This window comes from Rattus norvegicus, chromosome 5, assembly GCF_021556685.1.
Source record: "Rattus norvegicus strain SHRSP/BbbUtx chromosome 5, alternate assembly SHRSP_T2T, whole genome shotgun sequence".
NCBI lineage: Eukaryota > Metazoa > Chordata > Mammalia > Rodentia > Muridae > Rattus > Rattus norvegicus.
In genome coordinates, this window is record NC_141538.1 from 105,899,156 (window position 1) to 105,925,985 (window position 26,830).

Sequence of the window (26,830 nt, forward strand, 5' to 3'; positions counted from 1 at the left end):
CTGATATTCTTTCAGGGATTTTTGTGTCTCCTCTCTATGGGCTTCTACTTGTTTATTTATGTTTTCCTGGAATTCTTTCAGGCATTTTTGCGATTCCTCTCTGTAGGCTTCTACTTGTTTATTAATGTTTTCCTTTGTTTCTCTAAGGGAGTTCTTCACGTCTTTCTTGAAGTCCTCCAGCATCATGATCAAATATGATTTTGAAACTAGATCTTGCTTTTCTGGTGTGTTTGGACATTCCATGTTTGTTTTGGTGGGAGAATTGGTCTCTGATGATGCCATGTAGTCTTGGTTTCTGTTGCTTGGGTTCCTGCACTTGCCTCTCGCCATCAGATTATCTCTAGTGTTACTTTGTTCTGCTATTTCTGACAGTGGCTAGACTGTCCTATAAGCCTGTGTGTCAGGAGTGCTGTAGACCTGTTTTCCTGTTTTCTTTCAGCCAGTTATGGGGACAGAGTGTTCTGCTTTCGTGCGTGTAGTTTTTCCTCTGTACAGGTCTTCAGCTGTTCCTGTGGGCCTGTGTCTTGAGTTCACCAGGCAGGTCACTTGCAGCATACAAGTTGGTCTTACCTGTGTTCCCGAGGCTCAAGTTCACTCGCGGGGTGCCGCCCACGGGCTGTCTGCAGCTGCAGCAACCAGGAAGACCTGCGCCGCCCCTTCTGGGAGCTTCAGTGCACCAGGGTTCCTGATGGCCTTTGGTGTTTTCCTCTGGCGTCCGAGATGTGTGTGCAGAGAGCAGTCTCTTCTGGTTTCCCAGGCTTGTCTGCCTCTCTGAAGGTTTAGCTCTCCCTCCCACGGGATTTGGGTGCAGAGAACTGTTTATCTGGTCTGTTTCCTTCAGGTTCCGGCGGTGTCTCAGGCAGGGGTCCTTGCCGCTCCTGGGCCCTCCCCCACGGGAGCCCAGAGGCCTTATACAGTTTCCTCTTGGGCCAGGGATGTGGGCAGGGGTGGGCAGTGTTGTTGGTCTCTTCCGCTCTGCAGCCTGAGGAGTGCCCACCTGACCAGGCGGTGAGGTCTCTTTCCCACGGGGTCTGGGAGCAGAGAGCTGCTGCGGGCCGGGATCCGTGGGTGTGGGTTTCTTTCCTTTTCTATCTCTCATTTCAAATAATGCAATTTTGAGAAATCAAATTACACCTTTGAGCAACTTGCATGACAGGATTTTCATGTGTTTAAATACCCAAAACGTATTTATTTGGATAACTTTGTGCCATCGTTTCTAAGAAACACATCCATAAGTTTGCACTTAATGCTCTCTCAGTGAGCAGGTTATGCAACTTTTCTGAAATTTCATGCTATCAAGTATAAAATTAAAGAGAGTTAGGATAAATTGATTTTGATATTTGTGATAATTTGGACTAACATTTAGAAGGCAGGATAAATCTGAATAAAAATTAGGAATTCTGGATGAAGCAAAGAAGTGCAGACCGACAGGAGCCGAATGTAGATCGCTCCTGAGAGTCACATCCAGAATACAGCAAATACAGAGGCGAATGCCAGCAGCAAACCACTGAACTGAGAATAGGACCCCCATTGAAGGAATCAGAGAAAGAACTGGAAGAGCTTGAAGGGGCTCGAGACCCCATATGTACAACAATGCCAAGCAACCAGAGCTTCCAGGGACTAAGCCACTACCTAAAGACTATACATGGACTGACCCTGGACTCTGACCTCATAGGTAGCAATGAATATCCTAGTAAGAGCACCAGTGGAAGGGGAAGCCCTGGGTCCTGCTAAGACTGAATCCCCAGTGAACTAGACTGTTGGGGGGAGGGCGGCAATGGGGGGAGGGTTGGGAGGGGAACACCCATAAGGAAGGGGAAGGGGTAGGGGGATGTTTGCCCGGATACCCGGAAAGGGAATAACACTCGAAATGTATATAAGAAATACTCAGGTTAATAAAAAAAATTAGGAATTCATCATTTTGACAAAAGAAATGAGTAAAAATTTATAGCAGGAGGTGACATGACTTTTTCACTAATCAAGAAAATTTTGTTACTGGTACCATAGAGGAAATATATGTGATATACTTCCTCAGCTTATGGTTCACAGATCATCACAGAAGAGGGACTAGAATGATCATTATAACCATAGGTAGTAGATGACCATATTTTATGAACAAGAAAAGGCTGTTGCTCACATGACCTCACAATTTGATTGCGTGAACAAGACCTGTACAAGATCAAACCAGAGAGGCCACTCAATATCAGTAGACAGTGCACAGTACTCATGTACCTACTGGCAGTACTAAGTGGATTCAGTAGCTTTGACAATGGGGAGCACATGGAGTCAAGAGGGAATAGCAGTGCACGAGATGAGAGGAATTAGAAGACAGGCAATGAGAGATAAGGTAGATTTGATAATTACAGTTTTTAAATATAAAAAATAAACTAATATATCTGATTAGATGATAAATGACATAGAACATGCACCTGGCTTGTGTTTATTTTGTAATTATGGAAAATGCCTTCTTTCTGGGGACAATGTTGTAAATTACCAGAATTTTCACATGCCATGGAGTTTAATGAGTGAAGTTACTTTTTTAAATTAGTTTATTTATCTTTTTAATTTTTATAATGTGTTTCTTTACTTACATTTCAAAGTTTATTCCCCTTCCCGGTTTCCTGCCCATAAACCCCTATTCCCTCCACTCCCCATACCCCATATGGGTATTCCCCCTATACATCCCCTTTATTGCCCTCTCCCATATTCTCCTGCACTGGGGTTCCAACCTTGGCAAGACCAAGGGCTTTTCCTTCCACTGGTGCCCCAACAAGGCTATTCTCTGCTACATATGCAGCTGAAGCCCTGGGCCAGTCCATGTATAGTCTTTCGGTAGTGGTTTAGTCCCTGGAAGCTCTGGTTGGTTAGCATTGTTGTTTCTATGGGGTTGCAAGCTCCTTCACCTCTTTCAATACTTCCTCTAATTACCCCAAGGGGGTCCCAATCTCAGTTCTGTGGTTTGCTGCTAGCATTGACCTCTGAATTGGACATGCTCTGGTTGTCTCTCTCAGGAGAGATCTGTATCCAGTCCCTTTCCACATGCATTTTTTAGCTTCATCAATCTTATCTAGTTTTGGGGGCTGTGTATATATGGGCCACATGTGGGGCAGGCTCTGAATGGCCATTCCTTGATTCTCTGCTCTAAACTTTGCTTCCATATCCCCTCCTATGAATATTTTTCCCTTTTAAGAATGAGTGGGAGCATCTGCATTTTGGTTATCCTTCTTGAGCTTCCTGTGGTTTGTAGATTGCATCTTGGGTACTTTGAGCTTTTTGGCTAATATCCACTTATCAATGAGTGCATACCAAGTGTGTTTTTCTGTGATTGAGTAACCTCACTCAGGATGATATTTTCTAGTTCCATCCATTTGCCTATGAATTTCATGAAGTCATTGTTTTGGATAGCTGTGTAGTGCTCCATTGTGTAGATGTACCATATTTTTTGAATCCATTCCTCTGTTGAAGGGCATCTGGGTTCTTTCCAGCTTCTAGCTATTATAATAAGGCTGCTATGAACATAGTGGAGCATGTGTCTTTGTTATATGTTGGAGCATCTTTTGGGTATATGCCCAAGAGAGGGATAGCTGGGTCCTCAGGTAGTGGAATGTCCAATTTTCTGAGGAACCTCCAGACTGATTTCCAGAGTGGTTGTGCCAGTTTGCAATCCCACCAACAATGGAGGAGTGTTCCTCTTTCTCCACATCCTCGCCAGCATCTGCTGTCACCTGAATTTTTGATCTTAGCCATTCTGACTGGTGTGAGGTGGAATCTCAAGGTTGTTTTGATTTGCGTTTCCCTGATGACTAAGGATGTTGAACATTTCTTTAGGTGCTTTTTGGACATTCGATAATCCTCAGCTGACAATGTTTTGTTTAGCTCTGTACCCCATTTTTAATAGTTTATTTGGCCCTCTGGAGTCTAACTTCTTGAGTTCTCTGTATATTTTGGATATTAGCCCTCTATCAGATATAGGATTGGTAAAGATCTTTTCCCAATCTGTTGGCTGCCATTTTGTTCTAATGACAGTGTCTTTTGCTTTACAAAAGTTTTGCAGTTTTATGAGGTCCCATTTGTTGATTCTTGATCTTAGAACATAAGCCATTGGTGTTACCATACTGCCTGAAGAAATGAGTTCCATCCTAGAATGCATAGTAGAGTGTGAGCACTGATTCCTGTAAGTTGTTCCCTGACCACCACGTGGGTGTAATAGCACACACATGTGTGATAACATTACACACACACACACACACACACACACACACACACACACACACACACCACATATTTTAAAAGGATTGAAGGAAATAGAATTTTGTAAATGAAAGGCAAAGTCTTTGGGGGATCTTAAAAGAAACTCATGTCTACATAGTATAAACAAACGGAACATCCCAATTTCAGTTCGACTTTAAAAAGAATGTTTGTTTAACATCTAGTCACCTACACTTCACTGACGGCCAAAAGAAAATGATTAACAGAGTATAGGAATTTATTTGGTAACTATAAAACAGAAATGTCTCTTAAAGATCAGATACTAAAGTCAAATCCAGAATCTGCATGCGCCTGAAGAAAAGCCTGCAACATCTTTGTAGAAGGATCACTGTTGGCAGTGCCCATGACTTCACGAGGGCAAGAGTATAGTCCTACAGAGATGAGGAATGCTACCTTTAATAAATGAGGATTCTTTTAATTACTCCCAGGGCATTGATAGGGACTGCTTGATTAGGTTCCAGGCAATGGGGTTATAAAAATTAATAAGCAGGACCTTCAAATGACTCATTAGCTAATCCTTCGTGATTTTGTAATCGGTGACACATTTAGCACATTTGGTAATATACTCAGGGGTTCTATTAAATTAAAAAAATTTAGTGAAGCAATTTGAAAAACATGCAAATATTTTATTAGTTTTAAATTTGCCTAAATTCCAGTTGATTAAACATAAGATAGGCTCTAACTCTATATGCAATAAGTCAATATACTCTAGACCTTTCGTTTACCTACCATTTTAACATTGAAAAGGAAAAAATAACTGTAAGATTATCTTTCATCAGTTTTTGTTCTATGATTATTAATCAGCACATCCTCCAGTATAAAGTGTTTATGGAGAGCCAGGGATTTTGTAGGGGCTCATGATGTCGTGGAGTAGATCAGGTACCAATTCTTGAGGCTTTTCCAGCTAGCTTCTGAGGCCAGGGTACTCCACTAGTGTTAGGACTTTGGAGATTGGAGAATTAGATTCTTCTAGCATGGAGATCATGCTCTTGTGGGGAAAGAGTTGAACTGGGCAGACTTTAAGCCAATGGACTTCTCTAGGTGGTTAAGCAAGCCAGATAGACTTAACATACAAAGTCATGAAAATCAAATTACCAAGGTGTATTTAGGCAACCATAAGCCATTCAAGTTTGTCTAAGCACAGAGAAAGAAGAGGGTGAGAGTGACTACAGCAATAGATCATACAATAATACTTTAAAGGCTTCTAAAAACAAGTTAATTTTATGGTCAATAGAGCTTTGATACTTAAGTGTGGTTGCTGGACCACATGTCAGCATTACCCACATATATTTCAAAAACACACATTTGCAGAATCCAACCTAGACATCTTAAATCAAAACAGATAACATGGTAAGAATAAACCCCACTTGGTTTTTGGGCACATCAAAATTTGAAGAACAGTGCATGAGGAAGATGGTATATTGTTGAAGCATATCATGTCAGAGAGAGAAAGAGAGCTGCATTTAGAATTGCTGTTTTAGAATGCTCACTTAGAAGCTAGGTGTTAGACTGAAATGTAGCTGTAACTAAGACTAGACAGGCTACTAACTATAAGGGTTTTGGAGTCCAAGAGGAGGCTGAATATATCTGAGATAGAATAGACAGGTAAGGAGGGCTTTAGGGAAGTAACAGTGCCAGGATTCGGAAATAATTTAATGCAAAGAGAAAGAGGCTAATTCTTGGCAGACTAACAGGTTTCTGGCTCAGCCACCAAGCAAGGTGTGTTAGCAGGATGGGATAGAGTTTGCCTGAAAAGGGGTACATTTTTAAGAGGTGAGCGAAACGATGCCTTGTTCAACTTGCATTGTCTATTTAAAAGTACCCACGACATACTTGATGTTTAGTAGACAAATGGGAGACAGATTATCTGGAATTTTGGACAGACACACATAAATTTAAAGGTTAGTCTTTTATCAATGCTCTTTGAATCCTTGGTCTAGGGAAGATTTTCAGGAACAGCTTATATAATAACACAAAGTGGTATGCAGATGAAGCACCAGAGTACATTAGCCTCTTATGGGTGAATAGAGTAATGCCAAACTGTGGAGAACAGTGTACAGAATACGAAGAGTGTAGGGTCATGGGAAAGAAAGAAGCAGATATTTTCAAGCAAAAGGGAGTAGCCCTATCTAGCTCATGAGTCATACATATAAAATAAAGATTGACAAATGCTTCTTAGATTTGATGCCGAATTTTTGGTACACATAATTTCGTAACTAGCCACAGAAATGTTATGGTGGATGGTGATATCAAAAGTTAAAGTTGCTGATTTCTGAACTTGAAAAGTCTTTAAATAATTCTTTCTAGAAAATTATCTTTGAAAGGAAGGCAAATGTTGGCTCTTACACAAAAAAGAAGAGAAAGAGAGAAAGAGAGAGAGAGAGAGAGAGAGAGAGAGAGAGAGAGAGACATGGTCACACACACATGGACACACACACATACACGGTCACACACATGGACACACAGACTCACATGCACACACACATGTACACACACACCACACACACACACACACACACACACACACACCTCTCTATTTTTCCAAAATGAAGGAAAGAGCGCAGAGGAAAATCAATACAAGGAAATGGGGCTGGGGTAGGAAGAAGAATAGATTGTGGGACAAGATTCCTTTGGGGCAACATTGCAGGGATGCAATATCCAGGTGGATTTTATTTCATTAAAAAAGAAGGAAAATATTGTTGGTGGGATTTCAGACTGGTACAACAACTCTGGAAATAAGTCTGGAGGTTCCTCAGAAAATTGAACATTCCACTACCTGAGGACCCAGTTATACCTCCCAAAAGATGCTCCAACATACAACAAAGACACATGCTCCACTATGTTCATAGCAGCCTTATTTATAATAGCCAGAAGCTGGAAAGAACTCAGATGCCCTTCCACAGAGGAATGAATTCAAAAAATGTGGTACATCTACACAATGGAGTACTGTTCAGCTATCAAAAACAATGACTTCATGAAATTCATAGGCAAATAGAATGAACTTGAAAATACCATCCTGACTGAGGTAACCCAATCACAGGAAAACACACTTGGTTTGCACTCATTGGTAAGTGAACATTAGCCAAAAAGCTCAAAGTACCCAAGATGCAATCCACAGACCACAGGAAGCTCAAGAAGAAGGACGACCAAAATGTGGATGCTCCCACTCCTTCTTAAAAGGGGAAAAATATCCATAGGAGGGGATATAGAAGCAAAATTTAGAGCAGCGACTGAGGGAAAGGCCATTCAGAGCCTGCCTCACATGTGGCCCATATATATACAGCCACCAAAACTAGATAAGATTGATAAAGCTAAAAAACACATGCTGAAAGGAACGGGATATAGATCTCTCCTTAGAGACACATCCAGAGCATTGTCTAGTACAGAGGTCAATGCTAGCAGCAAACTACTGAAATGAGGGGGATGTATGGGGGAGGGGGAAGGGAGAGGATGGGGCCTTATGGTCAGGAAACCAGGGAGGGGAATAACATTTGAAATGTAAGTAAAGAGCTATATCTAATAAAATAATTTTAAAAAAAGAAAGAAGGAAAATCATAGGTACCTGTAAAATACCCACAGAGGCATGGGGACTGGGGCATTTAAACTGGAGAACATAGTAAACAGGGTTTTTCTGGGAGTCTTTTTTTTTTTTGCATTTAAGAAAGTGTACAAAAGACACAGTAATGTTTCTTTTTTTAAAAGTCAAATTCAGGTTCTTGACTTTTTTTACGATATTTTTATTTACATTTCAAATGTTATTCCTCTTCCCAACTTCCCAGCTATAAGCCCCCTATCCCCTCCCCCTCCCCTTCTTCTATAAGGGTGTTCCCCTCCCCATCCATCCCCCTTCCTGCTCCCCCCAAAATTCCCCTACACTAGGGGTCCAGCCTTGGCAGGACCAAGGGCTTCTCCTTCCATTGGTGCCCAACAAGGCCTATCCTCTGCTACCTATGCAGCTGGAGCCCTGGGTCAGTCCATGTATAGTCTTTGGGCAGTGGTTTAGTCCCGGGGAGCCTGTGCAATAAGTGACCTGGAGAATCACAGAGTGAGGAAACTGACTAGAAGATACAACCCCAGAGGAAAATGACTGAAGAAGCTTTCTTGGAAACACGCTGGGTCTGGGCAACTTGGAAAACTCTTCAGTTTATACTTTTAATTATAGGCAATACTTTGTGGCCTTGTGCTCCTTTCTGTTTGTTAAATGACTTCCCTGAAGAGATGTCAGCAAATGTCTAGTCACCGCAGAGCAGGTACCAATAGACACCGAAGCAACAATTTAACACAAGGCTATCGGGAGGAACCAGTGAGTTTATTAATATTACTTACAGGAGTATGGGTTATGGGTAATGCAAAGACTGTCGCATTATGCAAAGCTATTGCAGACCATTCGTTAACTTGCAGGCAACTCAGATTCTTGAAGAATCCCCCCACCAGCAGTTGTAACTGCAACTCTGGGAAGGACCTTGTTAATTTACATCTTTCTGAACTTCCTATCTCTAAGCTAAGAACCCATGAGCTTCTTAAGCATCTTGAGTTAAGTGAGCTTTTCTCCTCCATCCAAGACTCAACATTTCAATTCTTGGGCAGAATAAAAGTTACAGAACTCCGTAATACCTACTCATAATAAACAGAATAAATGTGTTTGGTTACCCATCATTTGTGCTCTCCGTGTGTGGTCAAAGGATTTATAATTCAGACCTTAAGAAGTAGACAAAGGTCCAGACATGCTGAGCACAAACACGATATGCATAACTATGTGCCAGGGAAGCAAACCTTGCACATAGCCTGTGGTCAAACATCCATTATGCAGAAAATATGGAATAATATTGGGAACAGTAGTGATAATTTTAGCTGATTCATAGCTTTTCAAAGTTGGGACATGCAGTCTTCAGCTACTAGGTGGATGCTCCAGTGTCTGGACTTTGTTACTTGTTAAGTGACTAATTTCATGCCCAAGAAACCAACTGAAGGGCCTGGGGGTTTTTTTGTTTGTTTGTATTTTGTTTTGGTTTTTGTTTTGTTTTGTTTTTAATCAGGTTTAAGAGCTTCTTTTGAGACTCAATTTGCTATATTTTTAAGATTACTTTCATTATTTTTAATTGTATATGTGTGATCTGCGTGTGCACATGTATGTGTACATGTATGTAAATGCTCTGAGGCAAGAGGCATCAGAGCTCCATTGAGCTGTAATTACAAGGAGTTGGGAACTGCTTAACTTGGAATCTGAACTCAGGTTCTTGGCAAGAGCAGTACAGGCTCTTAACCACTGAACCATCTCTAAGTTTGTTTTTATCCAATGAATCAATGAAAGTTCTCATACTAAGCTTAAGACATTATTCTTGGGCTTAGAGCATAGTCAGCAAATCAGGGTTCTTGATCTTACTACCTTACAACTTCATGTGGAGGATAAAATGTGTTTCTAAATGACCACATGAGAAATAAAAATACATGTCATTAGAGAAGTAATAATATTCTGTGTTTTTTGTTTAAAGATGAGGAGCCAGGAGTCATTTCTCAGCAAATTGAGACTTGTGTCTCCTACACCCCTTTGCATTGCTGTTTACATTGGAACATCCACATGGTTTTGTAGCCAAGTAAATCAGTCAAGATGGAAATACTAATTAATTTGAATGGACATTCTCTATTAGTTCATAATATAAAGAAGAATGCTGCCATTAATGAAACTCAGAAACTATGTTACCTCCTACATTACAAATCACTTTTCATAATTATCAGAACACCATATTATTTTCTCCCTCATTCATACATGAAAGACTTAAGGCTCGTCTTAAACAGTTGTTCCCATGCTATACCTCGGGGAAGTGGTGAATGAGTATTTCCATGCAGTGTGGGTCTCATGAAAGGGATCATTTTAGACAACAGTGTCTCTATGGATTCAGTGGAGGGGAAACCAGACTCTTCTGAGGGTTAGGAATGATGGATAAGAGAAACAATGTCTAAGTACCAGTGACATTTCAATATGAGGAGACATAATGATGCCATGCCACTCAGAGGGCATAGCGAAGGCCAAACTATCGATATAGGTAAGCTGAGGTAAGACTCATGATCTATCAGAATCTATCAGACACATCGGAATGTGAAAGTCGTCTGTCCAGTTGGCTCTCTTGCAACTAAAAAGGATTGCATTTCAAGAAACAACAGAGAGGAAGAATATGGCCTTGAGATCGCCTGTGGTTAGAGATTAGGAGGGTGCAAGAGGAGCCTGCAGAAGAGCAAGTAAAAAAGAGGTCAGAGAGCTTGATTCTTCTCAGTTATTATAGAAAAGTGGTGATGGTGGACTGGGGGGCAAGGGTGTTCAATAAAGAATATGACCAGTAGGAGATTGGGACTGGGAGCACAAGGGTGGGACAGTGGTATCAGTGAGCTTGGAACAAACAACTCCAAGTTGATTCAAGGTATAAAGGCAAAAAAACCAAGCAGCTGAGAAGAAAGTAAAGGCAGGCAGGTGGTTAGGATTAGAGGAAAGGCAAGCCCTACTTCCTTCACCACCCCCCAATCCCTACCCCTGTCATATTCTTGCTTAGCTGCTTAGCACAGCTTTCTTTAGGAATCATTCGTTTCCCCATTGTACTTCTTAAAGTTTACCATCTAACACTGCTTTTCATTCTGTTTGTCCTCTGCAGAGCATAGAGTAGGAAAGCTTACATATGCTTTGTCTGTGAAGCACAGCCCATGTTTACATTAGCCACATTTCACTCTTTATTCACTCATAACCTCAAAGTTCCTTATGACTCCAAGTCACCCACAACCTAGACTTGCTAGCTCCGTGGTATGAAAATCCAAATAAAATAGAGGACCCTGGAGCCTTGAGGTGGAGAGGACATAGGGCTGATACCAGGATGTCTACATTCCCCAGGAAAGACACTGATACTTTTCTGAAATTTATTCTGGGGAATATCATTCTACTCTATTTGGGATCCAGAGGGGATTAATTGGACACATTTAAGCCTCTGTCTAACTGTGAAATGTTCTGAAATTAATAACTGAATTAATAACTGATAATAGCACATGCCTTTATTAATTCACTACCAAGATATCTATAAAACTCAACACTCTGCCAGTCTATAATAAGCTTAAAATATAGTGGTATATGAGATAACAGTGGCCCTAATCCATGGATTTTGATAGCCAAAGCCTCATTGTATCATTTTGATGTTGAAAAATACTTAACTAAATACAGGGAGAAAAGGTTAAAAACCAGACATTCAGAGTGCCCCAAATCATTGCCTGCTTAAAGAGTTTGTAGAAAAGCACTAGTTTGACAACTTTTAAAAATAATTGACTGAAGAAGAATCTTTAAAGTTTGAATTTTACCACGAGTTAATAACTTTATATGGTTTATGTTTCATGTTTTCAATGTATTTATATTCAAGTTTGTGTTTGGAACAGGATGGTGAGCAAGAAATAGAAGGGCCCTTAGTTTGTAAATCCTATAATGAATTATACTTACATTTATATTATATTATATTAACTATATTATATTATACTGAGATGTTAATAACTATGTCATTCATGATCTGATCGGCATCAGACAATCTGCAGTGTATAGCGTGAGATGGAAAACAGAGGGATCCACCTAAAGATTGTTCTTCTTCCTCACGGTATCAGATGAGTGTCTATGTCTAGGATGGTTTTTAAATCCCATCAGTCAGTAGAAATAGACAGGCAAAAAAGAAATGGCCTCCGAGTTCTGTTTCTCAGAGTTGATGTCAGCATGAAAGTGCATTTTTCCTTCTCCCTTCAGCACATAATACCCTATAGCAACCCAACCCAAACCCAAAAGGCCTAAAGTGATAGCTATAGAATTATTACCCCATAGGACTCTGTGGCCTGCCTGGGATGATTCTGCTGTAGGTGACAGGAGTTTCAGTCCAGCCACACTCATTTGGGAGCTTAATTGGATTAGAATGCTGGGAATGGTTTGATCATACGACTCATGCTTAGCAGGACTCAGCTCTCACACTGCTCTATCTGAGCTGTGGAATGCAAAGTCTTCAGATATGTCCTGTTCTCCTCCCTAGTACTTCAAGCATACAACTATGTATCTACGGTGTTGTTTTCTTTCTCATATTCATGTGCTCAGCTAACAGGAACCAAGTACTAATTCAGTAGAAAAAAGAAAAGAGAAAATGACACAAATATATTCAAAACTCTTCTCTTTCCCCTAAGAAACACATAGGCAACTCTTCAAAGTAGCCTGGGAGGTGATGGACAAGGATTTGAAGAAAAAGCAAGCCTCTGTGTGACTTACATCAAGGATGACGAAATAGGTGTAGAGGAAAAGTTAGGACATTTAAGAATGCTTGCTCTGCATTAAGTAGGAACAAGACCCCTTCTTGGGTGCTCTCAAATCTTGAGATATGAGCAAATATTTGAAATTCCTTAGGGTATATATACAATTTAAGCCCCAATACACATTTCTTTTACTTTTAAAAAGACATTGAAATATGTTGAGTGTTTACTCTTTCTGAACACATGCATTTGTAGGGTGGTGAAGGTGGAAGTGTGGTCATGTAAATCTGAGTTATAATATTATTATCATTCAAGGACATATATTGTACTTTGAACATTTTTAAAACTAGAAGTAATTCTGCCCGAGGCCAAACTACTCTGTTCTATATTTAACTCCGAAATAATGCCCCTTGCTAGTGACACTTCTACCTAGAAGCAGAAAATCTTCCAGAATTTATGAAACAACGAAAGCTAACATCTCCACAAAAATCACTTAACTTGCTGTGTGGGTTCTCTTGTAAGCAGATAGAACCATTGAGCTAGCTGATTACTGTAAATCTCTTGTGTGCATTTGAATTTCAGCGATAGTGTGAATAAATATGTTAGAATGGGACTTAACTTGGAGTTGGGCTGACTGGGGAAAGAACATGAAGACAGAATCAGAACGATCCCTCATCTACTGATCATTATTTCAAAACTCTGTACCCAATTCCAATTGCCTTAAATGTGATGAGAGAAGAGTGATGCCCTGTGTTCTTGGCATCCATCATGGGGTCTGATGTGGTGGACTTTTTGACATAAGTAGGAAGACAGAATAAAAATACTGAGTCTGTTTCGGCAGCTTTTGATCAAAAAATAAAAAATAAGCTGTTGTTTCTGGTTCTCCCAGAAGTTAATGGAGGACAGGATTAAGAATGCAAGAGAATTATCTGGGTGGGGTGGGAGATAATCAGGGCTGGAAGGGCCATCCAAGTGCAAAGCATAGTATCCTCTTGTGAAAGAGAGAAGAGATGTAGAAGCCTTGGAGAGAATGAGACGCAAGCTGAAATACAGTGCTAAGGAAGTTTTGGCAAAAACAAGGGAGACTCCTTAAGAAGAAATAATTCTCTTATTCTCTCAGAAATTATCTACATTGGTAAGACTGCTGTGATAGTCATTGATATAACCCATGAAAACCATGCCTGGGCATGTTATAGAATGGGCATACATGTATAATGCAGCATCCAGGACAGTGTTGATGAAGTACTCTTGATAGGACTCTATGAACTCTATGTTAGGAGATGTATGTGGGCAGAGAACTTCCTTGTGTAATTCATCCTTTATTTGGTTCAGCATATGAGCAGTACAGTGACTTCTAAACTTTTAGGTGAGTGGCTTGCTTTAGAAAAGCCTCAATAAATAATGCACATCTACATAAACACACGTCAAGGCTTCAGTCAAAGAAGGTTGATTTCTACAACTGGAAGCACATGCAAATGTTTCTCTGTTCTTCCTCCAGTTATTCCGTCGTGACATCCTCCTTCAGCTGCTAAGCTTTCTTGATTCCTGGCATTGTATGGAGTGCTTTATTTTACACTAAATCATGCATGCAAGCACATATGTAGATACAATTTCAAGGCCACGTCTGTTTCTTCTTGTCATAATTGGTGTGACAAAGCTGTGCCCATCCACCTACAAGACTCTCCTTTTCCAGTGTCACTTCTCTTTGGTTGTCCAAATGTGAAGTTGCATCACACCTGTCTTTGCAATGTTTTGTGGAACTCCTCAGAATTCTCTGGGAGCTGTACCATATCCCTCCTGATGGAAATGGGGTATGGTGTGGGCTTAAGTGATCAGGAAAGATAAGAAGAGATTTTACTATAGAGAGAGGAGGACATGCAGTCATTCTGCCTTTATTTGGCCATTTTCCCCATCATATATAGGTTTTGAGATATCTTAAAATCCATGTTTCTTAGAGTCCCCAGTTATATAGGAAACTTAATATTGAATTGAGTGTTGAGCAGATGCCTCTGAAGATCTTCTCAATTCTTTCATTTCAGTGTTAATGTTAATATTTAAAAAGTCACAAAAATTCCATATCTTATCTATGATTAGCCTACATCATACCCAATATGTATGCTATCCTTTCTGTTTGACTACTTATATTGTTTGGAATAACTTTCTTGTAAAAGTACATAACCTGTCTAGGATAAAGCCAAGAGAGATATTCCTTTAACTTTTGTTTCTTGCACATACAGGTTATTGAGCTAGGGAAGTGGGGTCTTTTCAATGACATTCTGGAATCAGCCTTTAAATTCAGCTACTTCCAAACTTGCTTCCAACCACATTACAGCTGTTCCTTTAAATCAGCCCTGAACTAAGCAAGAACATCTGTAGCAAAGATTATGAGGCCCCAGCTGAACATTTTGGACCAGCATGTTCCATCGCACTTCTTTCAGCTTTAACCTTTGAGCAATTATCTTTACTATCCTTAGAAATGGTAATTAAAGTTGGTTGAAGAACAAACAGAATGCTCAAGATGTTTTTACGTTCCAAACACCAGGTATATAAATGCCAGTGGCTTAAATATTGTTACAAGAATGCTTCTATTAACTCCACCTCTGACCTTCTTGGGGAACATATTTAGCCTTTCCTCTGGGGAGTGTAACACTGCTAATCAGCTTGCATAGTTGGCAGCCATTACAATGCTGTAGATACCTGAAGCTACCCCATTCTCCCCTGACTTCAGACAAGCCTACTAGATCAGAAGGCATGGATAGATAGATGTATTAACAACACCCTCTCTGTCGAAGAACCTGTTCAGCTGCAACAATCAAATATATGTTCAAAGTGAAGCAATGGTTTTCAAAGTGGACCCTTTCAATATTGAAAGTACAACTTATTGTTTTGTTTTGTTTCTTTGTTTTTTGGGGGTTATTTTTGAAAACATACCACATCTTTAAGAGACTCCACACCCTGCTGATTACTACAGAGCTGGCAAGAGGTTCCTGTGAGTTTGAGTTGGTGCAGAACAAACTTGCTGATATCTGATGCTTTGATTGAACCTCTCTGATTGGTGACTATGAGATTGTAGACATCTATAGTGATTACTACTTAGGGACTTTATTAACCCCTGAATTACCATTCCTCCTTCATTATAACAAAACAATTTTTTACTAAAATTATATGTACATTATATTCCCTAGCATTTATGATTAATTACCAAACACTAACTTCCACATCTCATATTCAAACCAGGAATGAAGTTGCCTATATTAATAGAAGGAAGATCACTGAATGTAGACTTGATGATTCTTCATGACATTTGGCCTATTATAATGGTCCTAGCAATAAAACAGCTTGCCATAGGTGAAGACAGTTGTTTATGTGCAAGGGGAATTTATTAAAAGCCAAGCGTCTGTTACTAAATGGAAGGCTTTTAATTAAAAATATCAATATGTATTGCTCTTCAGAGTCAGCTTGATAGAAAATATAGTTGATTTTTTAAATTTTTCATTTGATCATTCCCATTTATGGTTCTGCATAGCAATACTATAATCCTTTTCTCCATTGCCTTCAAACCAGATGTTTCTTACACTTTCACGTTGGTTTGGGCTCTCTCACTCCTCTTGCTTTCTGAGCCATTTTCCTTTATTTCCCAGTGGGAATGGCATGGGTGGCAGAGTTCCCTCCCTATTTCACGGTCACTCTCAGAGCCGGAACTAAAGATCATTTTGGCCCCAAGCACATTTTTGTTGAGTTATTTGTTCAATAAATATTTCATTGTCCTTATTGTGCCAAGAGTTTGTAACTCTGACATCAATCATTTCACTGCCCACTGGTATTTAAATATAGGTACCTATTCAGATAACACAGTGGTCAGTCATTAAAGCTGCTTAAGTCATTATTCTAATTGGCACAGAATATATAGCTTTACTATCTTAATTCTTAGTAAACTGTGAACCAAAATATGAGCATAAAACTTACTTTATAAAATCCTTTTGGTAGGAGAAAAGTTTAATAGTTCTGTGGTTTTCAGTGCTATACTTCGTAAGTAAAGCTGAAACCTGAATCTTTCCCTGGGGAACAAGCTTGGCTACCTTTCAATTTTCACAGAAAAGCTACATGAAGCAAGAAGAACAATAAACTGATAATTTGAGGGCATGTTTGTATGTTTAAGCTTCAATTATTTCTGCAGCCTTTCCTCCCAGCCTACAAGGGCACAGCAACTTCCCCCAGAATTACAAGAAAATTATAGTCGCATGAAAATTCCAGCCATAAGCATCCAATTATTAGAGGAATTATGGTTCTTCTTTAATGGTGTAGATTGAAAAATGCAAACCAGTTGCTTTGGATATCAGCTTTCCAAATGCTAGCCACAGATCTTATAGAAAGCACATTATGAGAAGGAAAATATGAATGGGAGTATTTTTATCTTTCATTTTACCAAACATGTTAATTGTGAGCACGTGCATCAAAACCCTAATCCGTATTCCCTGGAGACACTGAAAGCCAGGTCAGGCTGGAGACTTCTTGGTGCCAGTGCAAGAGGGGAGCAAGTGTGAAGAAGAAGACAAAAGCTTGTGTTGGAACTGGCTTTAAAGCTAGATACAAAAGAAGCTTTGCTGTGGTTTTAAGCCACTGTAGCCGAGGGTGGAGTGCTGTTTGAAGGACTCCCTGCTTTCTTGCTTTCTTGTTTTTAACCTATGTCTGTTTACAAATATCTCTAGTGTGGTTTATTGCTTGCTCCCACTAAAGAGAACACAGAGCAAAATAATAAATTGTTTCCATGCCTTTTTGGATGCAAAAAGACTTTCTTCTAGAAGTTCTACATGTATTCATTCCAAGATTCCTTAAGGAATACTTTGGCAGCCCAGCCATTAAAAAGACAGAGTCAATGACTGAAGCAGGGAAATGAGACTGCAGTAGGAGCGGAATTTATGAACCAAGGCAGCAAAAACAAACTTAGTGTTTAGGGCTCTAGAAATCATATCAGAACAGATAATGTGTTTCAGTAACAATTCTGTGTTCCTCACAGGTGAACCATGGAGTTTATATGCAGCAGTGACTTTAATTTTATTAAAAACCTCTAGTCCCTTATCATGAGTTAGCCATTGGGCATATAATGCCCCCCTCCAATATGCACTTACCTCAAAACTAATGCTATCAAAAACCTAAAGCTAATTAGTGATAATTTGATTAATTCTATTACACTTTAATTATCTTATAACTACAAAGTACTTCTTAAAATATAAAGTAAAGTAGTCACCCAAACCAAAGACTAGGAAATATGGTCTGACCCTGGAATACAGGATTTTTGAAATTTGAATTTATCCTAGAAAAGTTAAATTCTGACTAATATTTAGACGAGTTCAGGCTCTCGGAGTTGGTAATCCAATGTTTGTAGTCTCTACCTTCAAGGAACTGGCAATCTGTACCAAATTGTCCACAGTGGTGATTTAAGGTATTTTCACAGTCAGTAGAAGGAAGTCTACAATGCAAAATCCAAATGAACTGCATCCTTCTTGTTAACGCCTCCGTCTGTTAGAAATGAGATGGATCTATGGTGTATATGAAATGTCAGTGTGGCTCAGTTTTTTTTTTGGCTTTTACCCCCCATCCTTTGCTGTGGTTGCTCATTAATCTAAGCATCATCCAAGCCTCATGTGACATCACTACCCACCAAACAGTTCTAGCCCAGTCTGTCCTGTGCACTATCCCCATCTTTCCTTCCCAAGGCTTCAGAGTCACTTCTCACCAAGCCTCTTGGAGCTCAAATGCTCGACCCTCTTTTCAGCATGCTACTCTTTATTCTAATGCTTAACTCCAGGGGAAAAAAATGAAGTCATAACTTGAAAAGTATCTTCTGGACTCAGTTGTCTGCCAAATCTTATAATCTTTTCCTTCCTTACCAGCTTCTCAGGTCTTCACAAGTTCTCATCTGATGAATTCCAATTATCTAAAACCCTTCTTTCCAGGTTCCCTTCCTGTCAGCCACCAGAAAACTTTTCCAACATACGAGTCCAAGCAAGATCACACTTCTCCCCTTTTTCGGTGATTCATAATGTGATCTGACCTACTATGCAAATTTATTTTCACTACGTCCTTTTGTGAACTCCAGTCCATGCCTCCCGAACCCCTTTATGCCTTATTTTACACAAAGTGATTCTTCTTCCTTCTCTAAGAATGTTCACCCCTCACACCCCTCCCCTTGACTAACTGATAAACTCCCACTATTCCTTTAGCTCCATTTAAATCCTTGTATAACTCCTCTTAGGTAGCTCTGTGTTCTCATAACCTTGTACATGCTTACCTTCAAATTCTCACTGGCATAATTAGGGTAGGTTAACTGCAGAAATGGGCTCTAAAGGGGGCACTGGTGCAAACCTTTGCTTCTTGATATAAGTGAAATGATCTTGGTTAAGTCTTCCTACATGCATTCTTTCTGGTAACTCTGCTAATTTGAGGCTCTTTCACCTTCAACAAATTGACCCCAATATTTCTCTGAAACTGTGCATTTCAATTGAAACTAACTCCAAAAGAGAGCATGGAAGGAGGACTATGGGATACACACACACACACACACACACACACACACACACACACACACACACAGGTTGGGCCATCAGCTGTTTCACTTCCTTCTTAACCACAAAGGGGGCTTGGAAATGTTATCTAGGTATATCCTAACCATATTAGGAAGATGTTTTAATGAATGCCTTTTGTTTTCTGCCAAATCTTGGTCTGTATTAGATTGACCATGTCATGAGAAGGAATGTGTAATCTGTTCTGTGGTCCCAGAGGAAAGCTGTTGATAATTGGTAGGACTTGAGCAAATGTGTATATGTAAAAGCAAGTGGAAGGGTGGAGGGGCAATGGCACCACTTCCTAGATGGAAAGCAGTCTTGAAAGTTAGCTTGAAATTGATATAGAAAATGTCTATTTTGATATAATTTGCCAACACTCCTCTATTTTATTCTACCAGGTTTGCTTCAATATCCAATTATAATTATGAAAATAGACACAACTACTCAAAAGCACTAGCATTTAAAAAGTTTTTAAATTACTAATTTAAATTTAGAAATAATGCTCATGAAACAGTTAAATTGAAAAATGGGATATATATTCAAATGATATATATAAAATGGAATAGTCATATATTTTATCTATTCTTGTGGTTAAATTCAAGCCAGTGTCTTATAAAAACGATTCATAAGTTGAACATCCTGGCAAGAGTTACTGCATATGCTGACATTTTTAAGAAACACAAGCATGCAGAGACTCTTTCTTTTATTAATTAATTTGTTTTATGTGAATATGTGTGTGCCTGAGTGTGTTTATGTGTACCATGTGCATTCTGTGCCCTGAGAGGTCAGGAGAAGTTGTTGGATCCCCTGAACTGGGATTACAGAGAGTTTTAAGCCACAACTGTGGGTTTTGGGGACTAAATCCAGGTCCCCTACAAGAGCAATAACTAGGCTTGATCTCCCAGCCCTCTCTCTAACCTTACAGATACTCTTTCTTAAAACAAAATTATGATTACATATTATAATATGAAAAATGGTTATTATTAGCATAGTAACTATTATTAGTAACTAGTCAATATTTCACTGTCTAGTTTGGATGTGTGGATTTTTTTACATTTGCCTAATTAGTTGGACAAAGAAAATCAGGTTTGCCATAGGCACAAACATTTTCCCCAAAGTTAGTTAATTTTCTTTTAAAAACTGTGGCAAGGAAGGTCTAGAGAGGGCAAATGTTTCAGATGATAGACACAGAAATACAAACTAACAGAGTTAGACTTGGGAGGAATCACCAAATGTAGCACTTAGAGGTCCCCAGAATGTTCTTTTGAAAAGAGTCACCAGAATGCTCTCATACTTTTGGGAAGAGTCACATGACAGCACATTTGTGTAGGTTGTATCTGCCATGAACATCATACAGTTTGTGTATGCTATTTGCATAGTAAATGTCATGTTAAACTCAATTTTCATACTTTTTCAGGAAGAGTTAAAAAGCACTGATCTTCCTTGCCTGGAAATAAAAAGCCATGAGTGGTCCTGAATGTGAGGTCTGTGGCCCGGAAACTGCAAGCAGGAAGGAAATCAGGAAGGCTTTGGGTCAAGGAAATTAGGTAGTCAAGACAAGTTTTGAGGTGTATTAAACTATGTACTCAAGGGGGGACTGAACGATTGATCCTGACGACAAAATAATTTAAGTAAACCTCTGGTATCGAAATGCCACTTTAAAGATGTTTCAACTAAATTCTATGTAAAATTCTAAGCATGTCCACAGGTTTTTCTGTCTCCCATTATAATATTCTGAGTATGCATTCTGTGACCTAGAGCCAAGCACACTCAGTAACAAAGCCTCCCAGCCATTGTTCCTCGTTCACTATAATCTTGAACTGAGCAGCGTGCTCAAGAATGTGCTACTTAAACAGTGCATGCACTGAGGACTGCTTCCTATAGTTTTTCCCCCATCATGAATATTTATACCTGAATAAAATTAGACAGGTTTTGTTCCAAGATGGTATTACTTTGAAAGTAATCTTGCTTGCTGCAGGCTGTAAACTATTCTCTGTATTTTTTTCATCTCTTACTTACAGGATTTTCTTGAGTTTTGTTTTGTTTGTTTTTCATCTTTTGTACTCATCAATGTGTGAACCCACTGCATTCAAATCAGTCACATTCTGCTCATTATAACTCATGGTTATACTGGGCTCACTTAAACATTTCAAGATGCTAATTGTGTCAAAGCCAACTCTTTAGAATCCCTGATTACAACTGCAAAGTCCTTTCTGTCATGTGAAACAACATATTATTCACAGTGGTGACACCAGGCAGGGAAGCCATCAGCAGCGAGATGCTGTCTACCATGACAAAACTGTCTTGACTGCTCAACCACAGGGAACAGTAGCGCATATAAATTATGCAAATCGCTCTCCTTCCCCAAAGACATTGGGTTTAAAATAACTTTAATTCATTTTGAGCTATTGCAGACAGTCAATAAGACAGGAATTAACACGAACCCTCTCACATGTTCATTACTAACTTCAGTGTTGGGTAAAACTGTGAAATTAAAATAGGAGTTAGGAGAATGAGGACATTTGAATGGATATCGGCATGCGGTTAATAAATATTGCAAAGAGCCTCGTAATTTTCTAACTGATTTATTTACAGGAAACTTAGGAGTGCTGAGCAGTGCGCTAAACATCGGTGATGTTTACGTGGTCTGTCATCTGGGCAACCCCCGCTGCTGCAATCCCTCTTGTTATTTGACTGTGGAAAGGGTCAGAGAGATATTAAATGGCCATTCCTTGAATTTACAGATGTTACATAGCAGGGCGTCACTCAGGAGGGGAAGGTTTGAGCGGCTCAGGAGCAAAGTTATGTAAGGAGCAGATGAGGGTTTTAGACTCGGACCTGCATTTGAATGTGGATTTCAACGCTTACTTGGCAAAGTCCTGAGGTCTTCTGTGCCTCTGGTTCCTAATTTGTCAAGTGTGGCTGCTAAGAGACACCTCACGGGGCTGTTGCAAGATAACACGTGTGAAAAACCTGCTAAGTGATAAGCTTCAGCAAAGAGCACCTCAGCACCTCCTTCTGGAGCAGCCAATGTGTGACTGCTTCTAAAGCTCTTACAGGAAATCGGATCTGGGCTCAGGCCAGCGCTCCTGTAGCTTGTGGACATTCAACAGGACACCAGGACCTTCCTCTGTGCTCAAATCTGTTCATCTAGGAATGGATCCGTTAGGGTCAATAGCCTATCTCTTCGTGGTACCTACATAAAGCCCAACGGCACAAGGGCCCAGCCCTAACCCCAAAAAATAACCTATAACCACTGAATTTCAGCATCATGAACAACAAGTTAGTTAAGAGATTCCAACCTGGTAGGGGACTTTCCTGGCATCTGTCAGAGAGGCCACATGCCAGAATGTTCTCGTGCCTCTCACATTAATATGTATTTGTGTGCATTGTTTTTGATTGCTCTAATCGGACTTGAAATGAATCCAAGAGGTTTTACAACTAAGAGACATTAATCCCCCGTGCACTCTCCCCTGAGGCTCTGTCTGAAGGCTTAATTCAGCTACCTTATCTCTCTAGGTATGTGGAGACCAAAGCCAAGGGGCTGTTTTCCTGAGGGAATTCACACTGATTCGAAGAGAGAGCCTTCATGAAGATTTCCTGTCTGACTTCTTGAATAGTCACAAAACCGAAGACCCGGTACAGTGTCTCTTCTATTTTATGCATTGAAACACAGTCGCTCCATGGCTGATTCTGACCCATGGTGATTGTTTCTCGCAAAACACGAAGGCAAACCATTGAGCGGTATCTGCCACGTGCACGGGAAGAAGGGGCAGCAAACCAAAAGGCAGCGCGCAGACTCCATGGGGGTAACTTTCGGACGCTTCCGGCGTCTGGCAAGTTTTAAACACTTTACTTGAGTGTTAAGCTCTGTTTGAGGGAGCATGTGGAGGATTCACTTTCAAAAACATCTGATGTTTTGCCAGAGAGTCTGAACATGCAATGGTAATAACTTAAACGAGTAAAGAAAAAGGAGATAGTTTTATAGCTTGATGAGAATACCACCATCCTCCTTCTCTGGCATCATTGCAGATACTTTTACTTCAAAGTGTTAGTTACACTGATTAAATGAAGTTTGCTTTTTTTTTTTCTGGTAGGATTTTTGTTTTGCTTTGCATTTTGGTTTGGGGTCTGTTTGCAAATGAATTCTCAAAAATGGAAGCATTATTGACTGACAACATGAAATGAATGGCCCGTCTCTTCTGGCATTTAGACTCAGATGTGTAATTGGGGTTATATTGTGAGAACTGGACCCTGGGCTTCTGAGACCCGACTCTGGCTCTAGATGGGAAGAGACTTTTAGTCACGAGACCTGCTGCCTAGAGACTGCTGACTACACAGGCCAGTGGGTTTTTTATCCAACCTTAAAATAGCAGGGTCACAGAAAAACAATACCCCAGAGCAAATACAAAGATGCCTTTGTGTTTCTTTCATCTAGCCTGTTGTCTTGCCACCCTCTCTCAGTACTTACTGCATATTTGTTAAATATATATCTCTTGTAGATATTAAACAAATCGGTTCCTTCTGCAGTGACTCCCAAGACTGCCCCTGCCCTTGCATCACTGGCATCTTCTTCACATTGAGCATTTGTATCTCTCTCAGTGTGGGTGGTAGGCATTTGTACGCCTCTCAAAGTGGGTACCCAGGCATGGACAGGTACAGTGGTGGTGGTTCCCAGGGGTCATGTCATCAGTTTTTATGTGTGTCATTTTTCTCCAATAAGTCTGAAAATGCGGTGCCCAGCATTTTATATTTTCCTTGCTTGCATCAAGTTTTCATTGGTACATAGACATAACCACCTAAATTTGTGATTCTTTCTTAAGAACAGTATCTTGCAATCATATCTTAGTTTTTGTCCTATTTGAAGTCACACTGAGCCTAAAATGCGAACTACCTGAAGGGCTGCATTGTGGGCACTAGAGGAAAATATGTTATCTAATTATTATATCATTGTATAGCATGAGGAAGTTGGAAAATGTGAATTAATTATGAACATAATGGAGTCAGTCATAAAGTAGTCCCACAGCAAAGAATTATTGGCACCATTAAGCACTGAAGGTTGTCCCAATCAGTGCTAATACATAGTATCACCTTGACTTCTGTCATAAGGAAACTATGTGCTGCTCAAAGTCTTCACTCATATTAAAGTCAAACATAAAAGTGGGTAGAAATATCTATTCTGAAAAGGAATTGCCCACAAATCAAGTAGTTAAAACTATAGCTATTCAAGAAAGTGGATGGGAAAAGATCAAAGCTTCCTGAATACCAGAATCAAATTCAGCCTTCTTGTAAGTTTATGAACTCCTATTTCCTGGGAAGGCTTTTCTCTATCTGATGACTTGATTTGTCCCCAGAGATAGAGAACTTTACTAAAATGTAACTTCATATTCTAAGTAAGCGCTGTAGGATGAATCACATAATCTCGGTGTTTGTTGCAGGGGAAGAGATCAAACATGCTATGATATTTAAATGAAGTAGCCAGGGCACCTTTCATCCTCTTTGTGAGTGTATGTTCTGGGGAAGAGGCACTTCAGGGAGTGAGAGTCACTCTTGTCTAAACATCAAACTCATGGGCAAAGAGTAAAGAAGCATCAGACCTACAGTTGGCCTGTGCAATCCTGTGGCCAGCACCTTGACTGCTCTATTTTGCCCTGTCCCTAGAATTTCCATTATAGACTATGCCAGGAAAAGGCCCTGTCAATTCCATGAAAACCCTAAAGGCACACGTGCATGTAAAAATGATCTAAATGATTTCGGTTTTGGTAATGAGATGGAAGAGCATTTGGGCTTCTCTGCCATACGTCGGATTAATCTGGATACAGATTTATCACAAAGGCTATGAGTTCAGGGATATTTGCCAACTGGAAATCCATGGTTGTGGAAGTGGCCTACTGCAAGAATGGAGAACATCTGAACACAAGTAGCATCAGTTGTAGGTGTGAGATGTGTGGTCATACTTCTGGGTGAATTATGTTGCCAGCCTCCCTTTCTGCTTGCTTTTTCCTTGAGATAGGCTTTCACTGTGTAGCCCTGGCTATCCTAGAACTCACTCTGCAGACGAGGTTGGCTTTGAATTCACAGAGATCCACCTGCCTCTGTCTCCCAAGTGCTGAGATTAAAGGTGTGTGACAACAATGCCAGAGGGCAATAATTTTTATTTAAATTTTTTCTCGTTTAGTCTTTCTTTACTGAAAAAGTCTAAAATCTTTCTCTCGAAACTTAAAATATTTTTTAAACCATTATTACTTCTTAAAAAAAAAGTCCTGGGCCTGGAGAGTCAGGTCAGCCAAAAGAGCACTGGCCCCTCTCCTTGAGGAACCATGGGTTGGATACCCACTCTCTACATAATAGCTCACAACCTTCTGTAACTCCGGGCCCAGGGAATTGGATGCCCCCTTCTGGCTGTCTCAGGCACTGCATGCACATGGTACACAGATCTTTTATTTCCCCAAGCAAAACATCCACATATATTATGTAAAGTAAAGGACAAGTCAAATAAGCAAACAGCCTATTTACCTTATTTGGGGAACATATTCACCTAAAAGCCGCTTGATTTATTTTAGTCTAAATAAATACAGTTCTTTTTTGACCTTCAGAGAACAGTTTCTACTTTTCCCAGCTATAGCCACCTGGCATGGATTGAATTCTCCATGTGCTAGAGAAGCTCTCTGGGTTGCTTTCTTCTGCTTCCAGCCAGCTCCGTCTATGAGAGCAGAATCCACTCTCTGCTTTGGGGAAACCGTCTAAGCAACCGCTTGTCTGAGGGCACAGCAGGCAACGTGTAACTGTAGCCTGGAACTCTCTCCTGTTTGTGATTTGCATTGTTTGTGGAGAAGAAACAGACTGTTTGGCAAAGGCTGTTATTCATTATTGGAGCAGCAGAGGGGCAGATCACGTGTTGGCACATTGGTTTTGGTTGTCAGCTGGATACGACATCAGGATAATAATTAACATGAAATTCATTACAGAATGGGATTTTCTTCGGTATGTAATTAGGGCAAACCTCGTTTGCTTGCTGCTTTGTGGTTCCCTCTGTGGTTATTTAAGGCAGTGTTGTATGTTGGTAGGAGGAAAGGTATTTAAATATTTACCAGTTGAGGGTAGAAGGCTTCTTTGGGTGATTGGTAAAATAGAGATGTCTTTTGTAGAAAAAGGGGTGAGCTCTGGAAGGGACATATTCATATATATATATATATATATATATATATATATATATATATGTAGTGTACTGAATGGCTACAGGTCACTAGTTCACCAAGGTCACCGATTCTCAACTGAAAAGGAAAATGTAGTTTATTAAAACTAGTTTAAAGTAAGTTCTTAATTTTATTAAACATCCCTTGGTAGATACAGGGCAGGGAATTAGGGAGGGTCAGAGTATTTCTCTGACCTGTGAAATCAGTTCAAGCAACACATATAAACTCAAATAAAATGGAATAAAACGACTTCCATGTGTTCTTGAGGTTTTGAGCAACCTCACCTCCATTCCTGCTGAGGGGGGAAAGGCAAACAATTTAAGTACTAACACCTGGAGATAACTTAATTTGCTTAATTACTTCTAACTGATTCCCATGTTAGAAACGTATGGGGCATAAATTCAAGGAAGGTTACGATGTATCAAGAACTTAAGCACATTCAGCCACAACTCATGGATTACCTCTGGCCAAAGCAAAGCTTGAGGCAACAACTGTCCCCTCCTGAGTGGGGGATACACTCCATGAAGGCAGCTGATAAGTTCTTAG

General features: G+C 39.9%; 1 protein-coding gene across 1 annotated transcript in view; it reads left to right on the forward strand.

Annotated features, from left to right (window-relative positions):
* The window catches only part of LOC148005886 (uncharacterized), a 534,723-nt gene that overhangs the window by 270,793 nt on the left and 237,100 nt on the right, over window positions 1–26,830 (forward strand). The window contains exon 2 of the mRNA XM_087551629.1: window positions 22,608–22,727. Within this exon, the coding sequence (XP_087407755.1) occupies window positions 22,608–22,727 (120 nt within the window). The remainder of the gene's footprint in view (window positions 1–22,607; window positions 22,728–26,830) is intronic.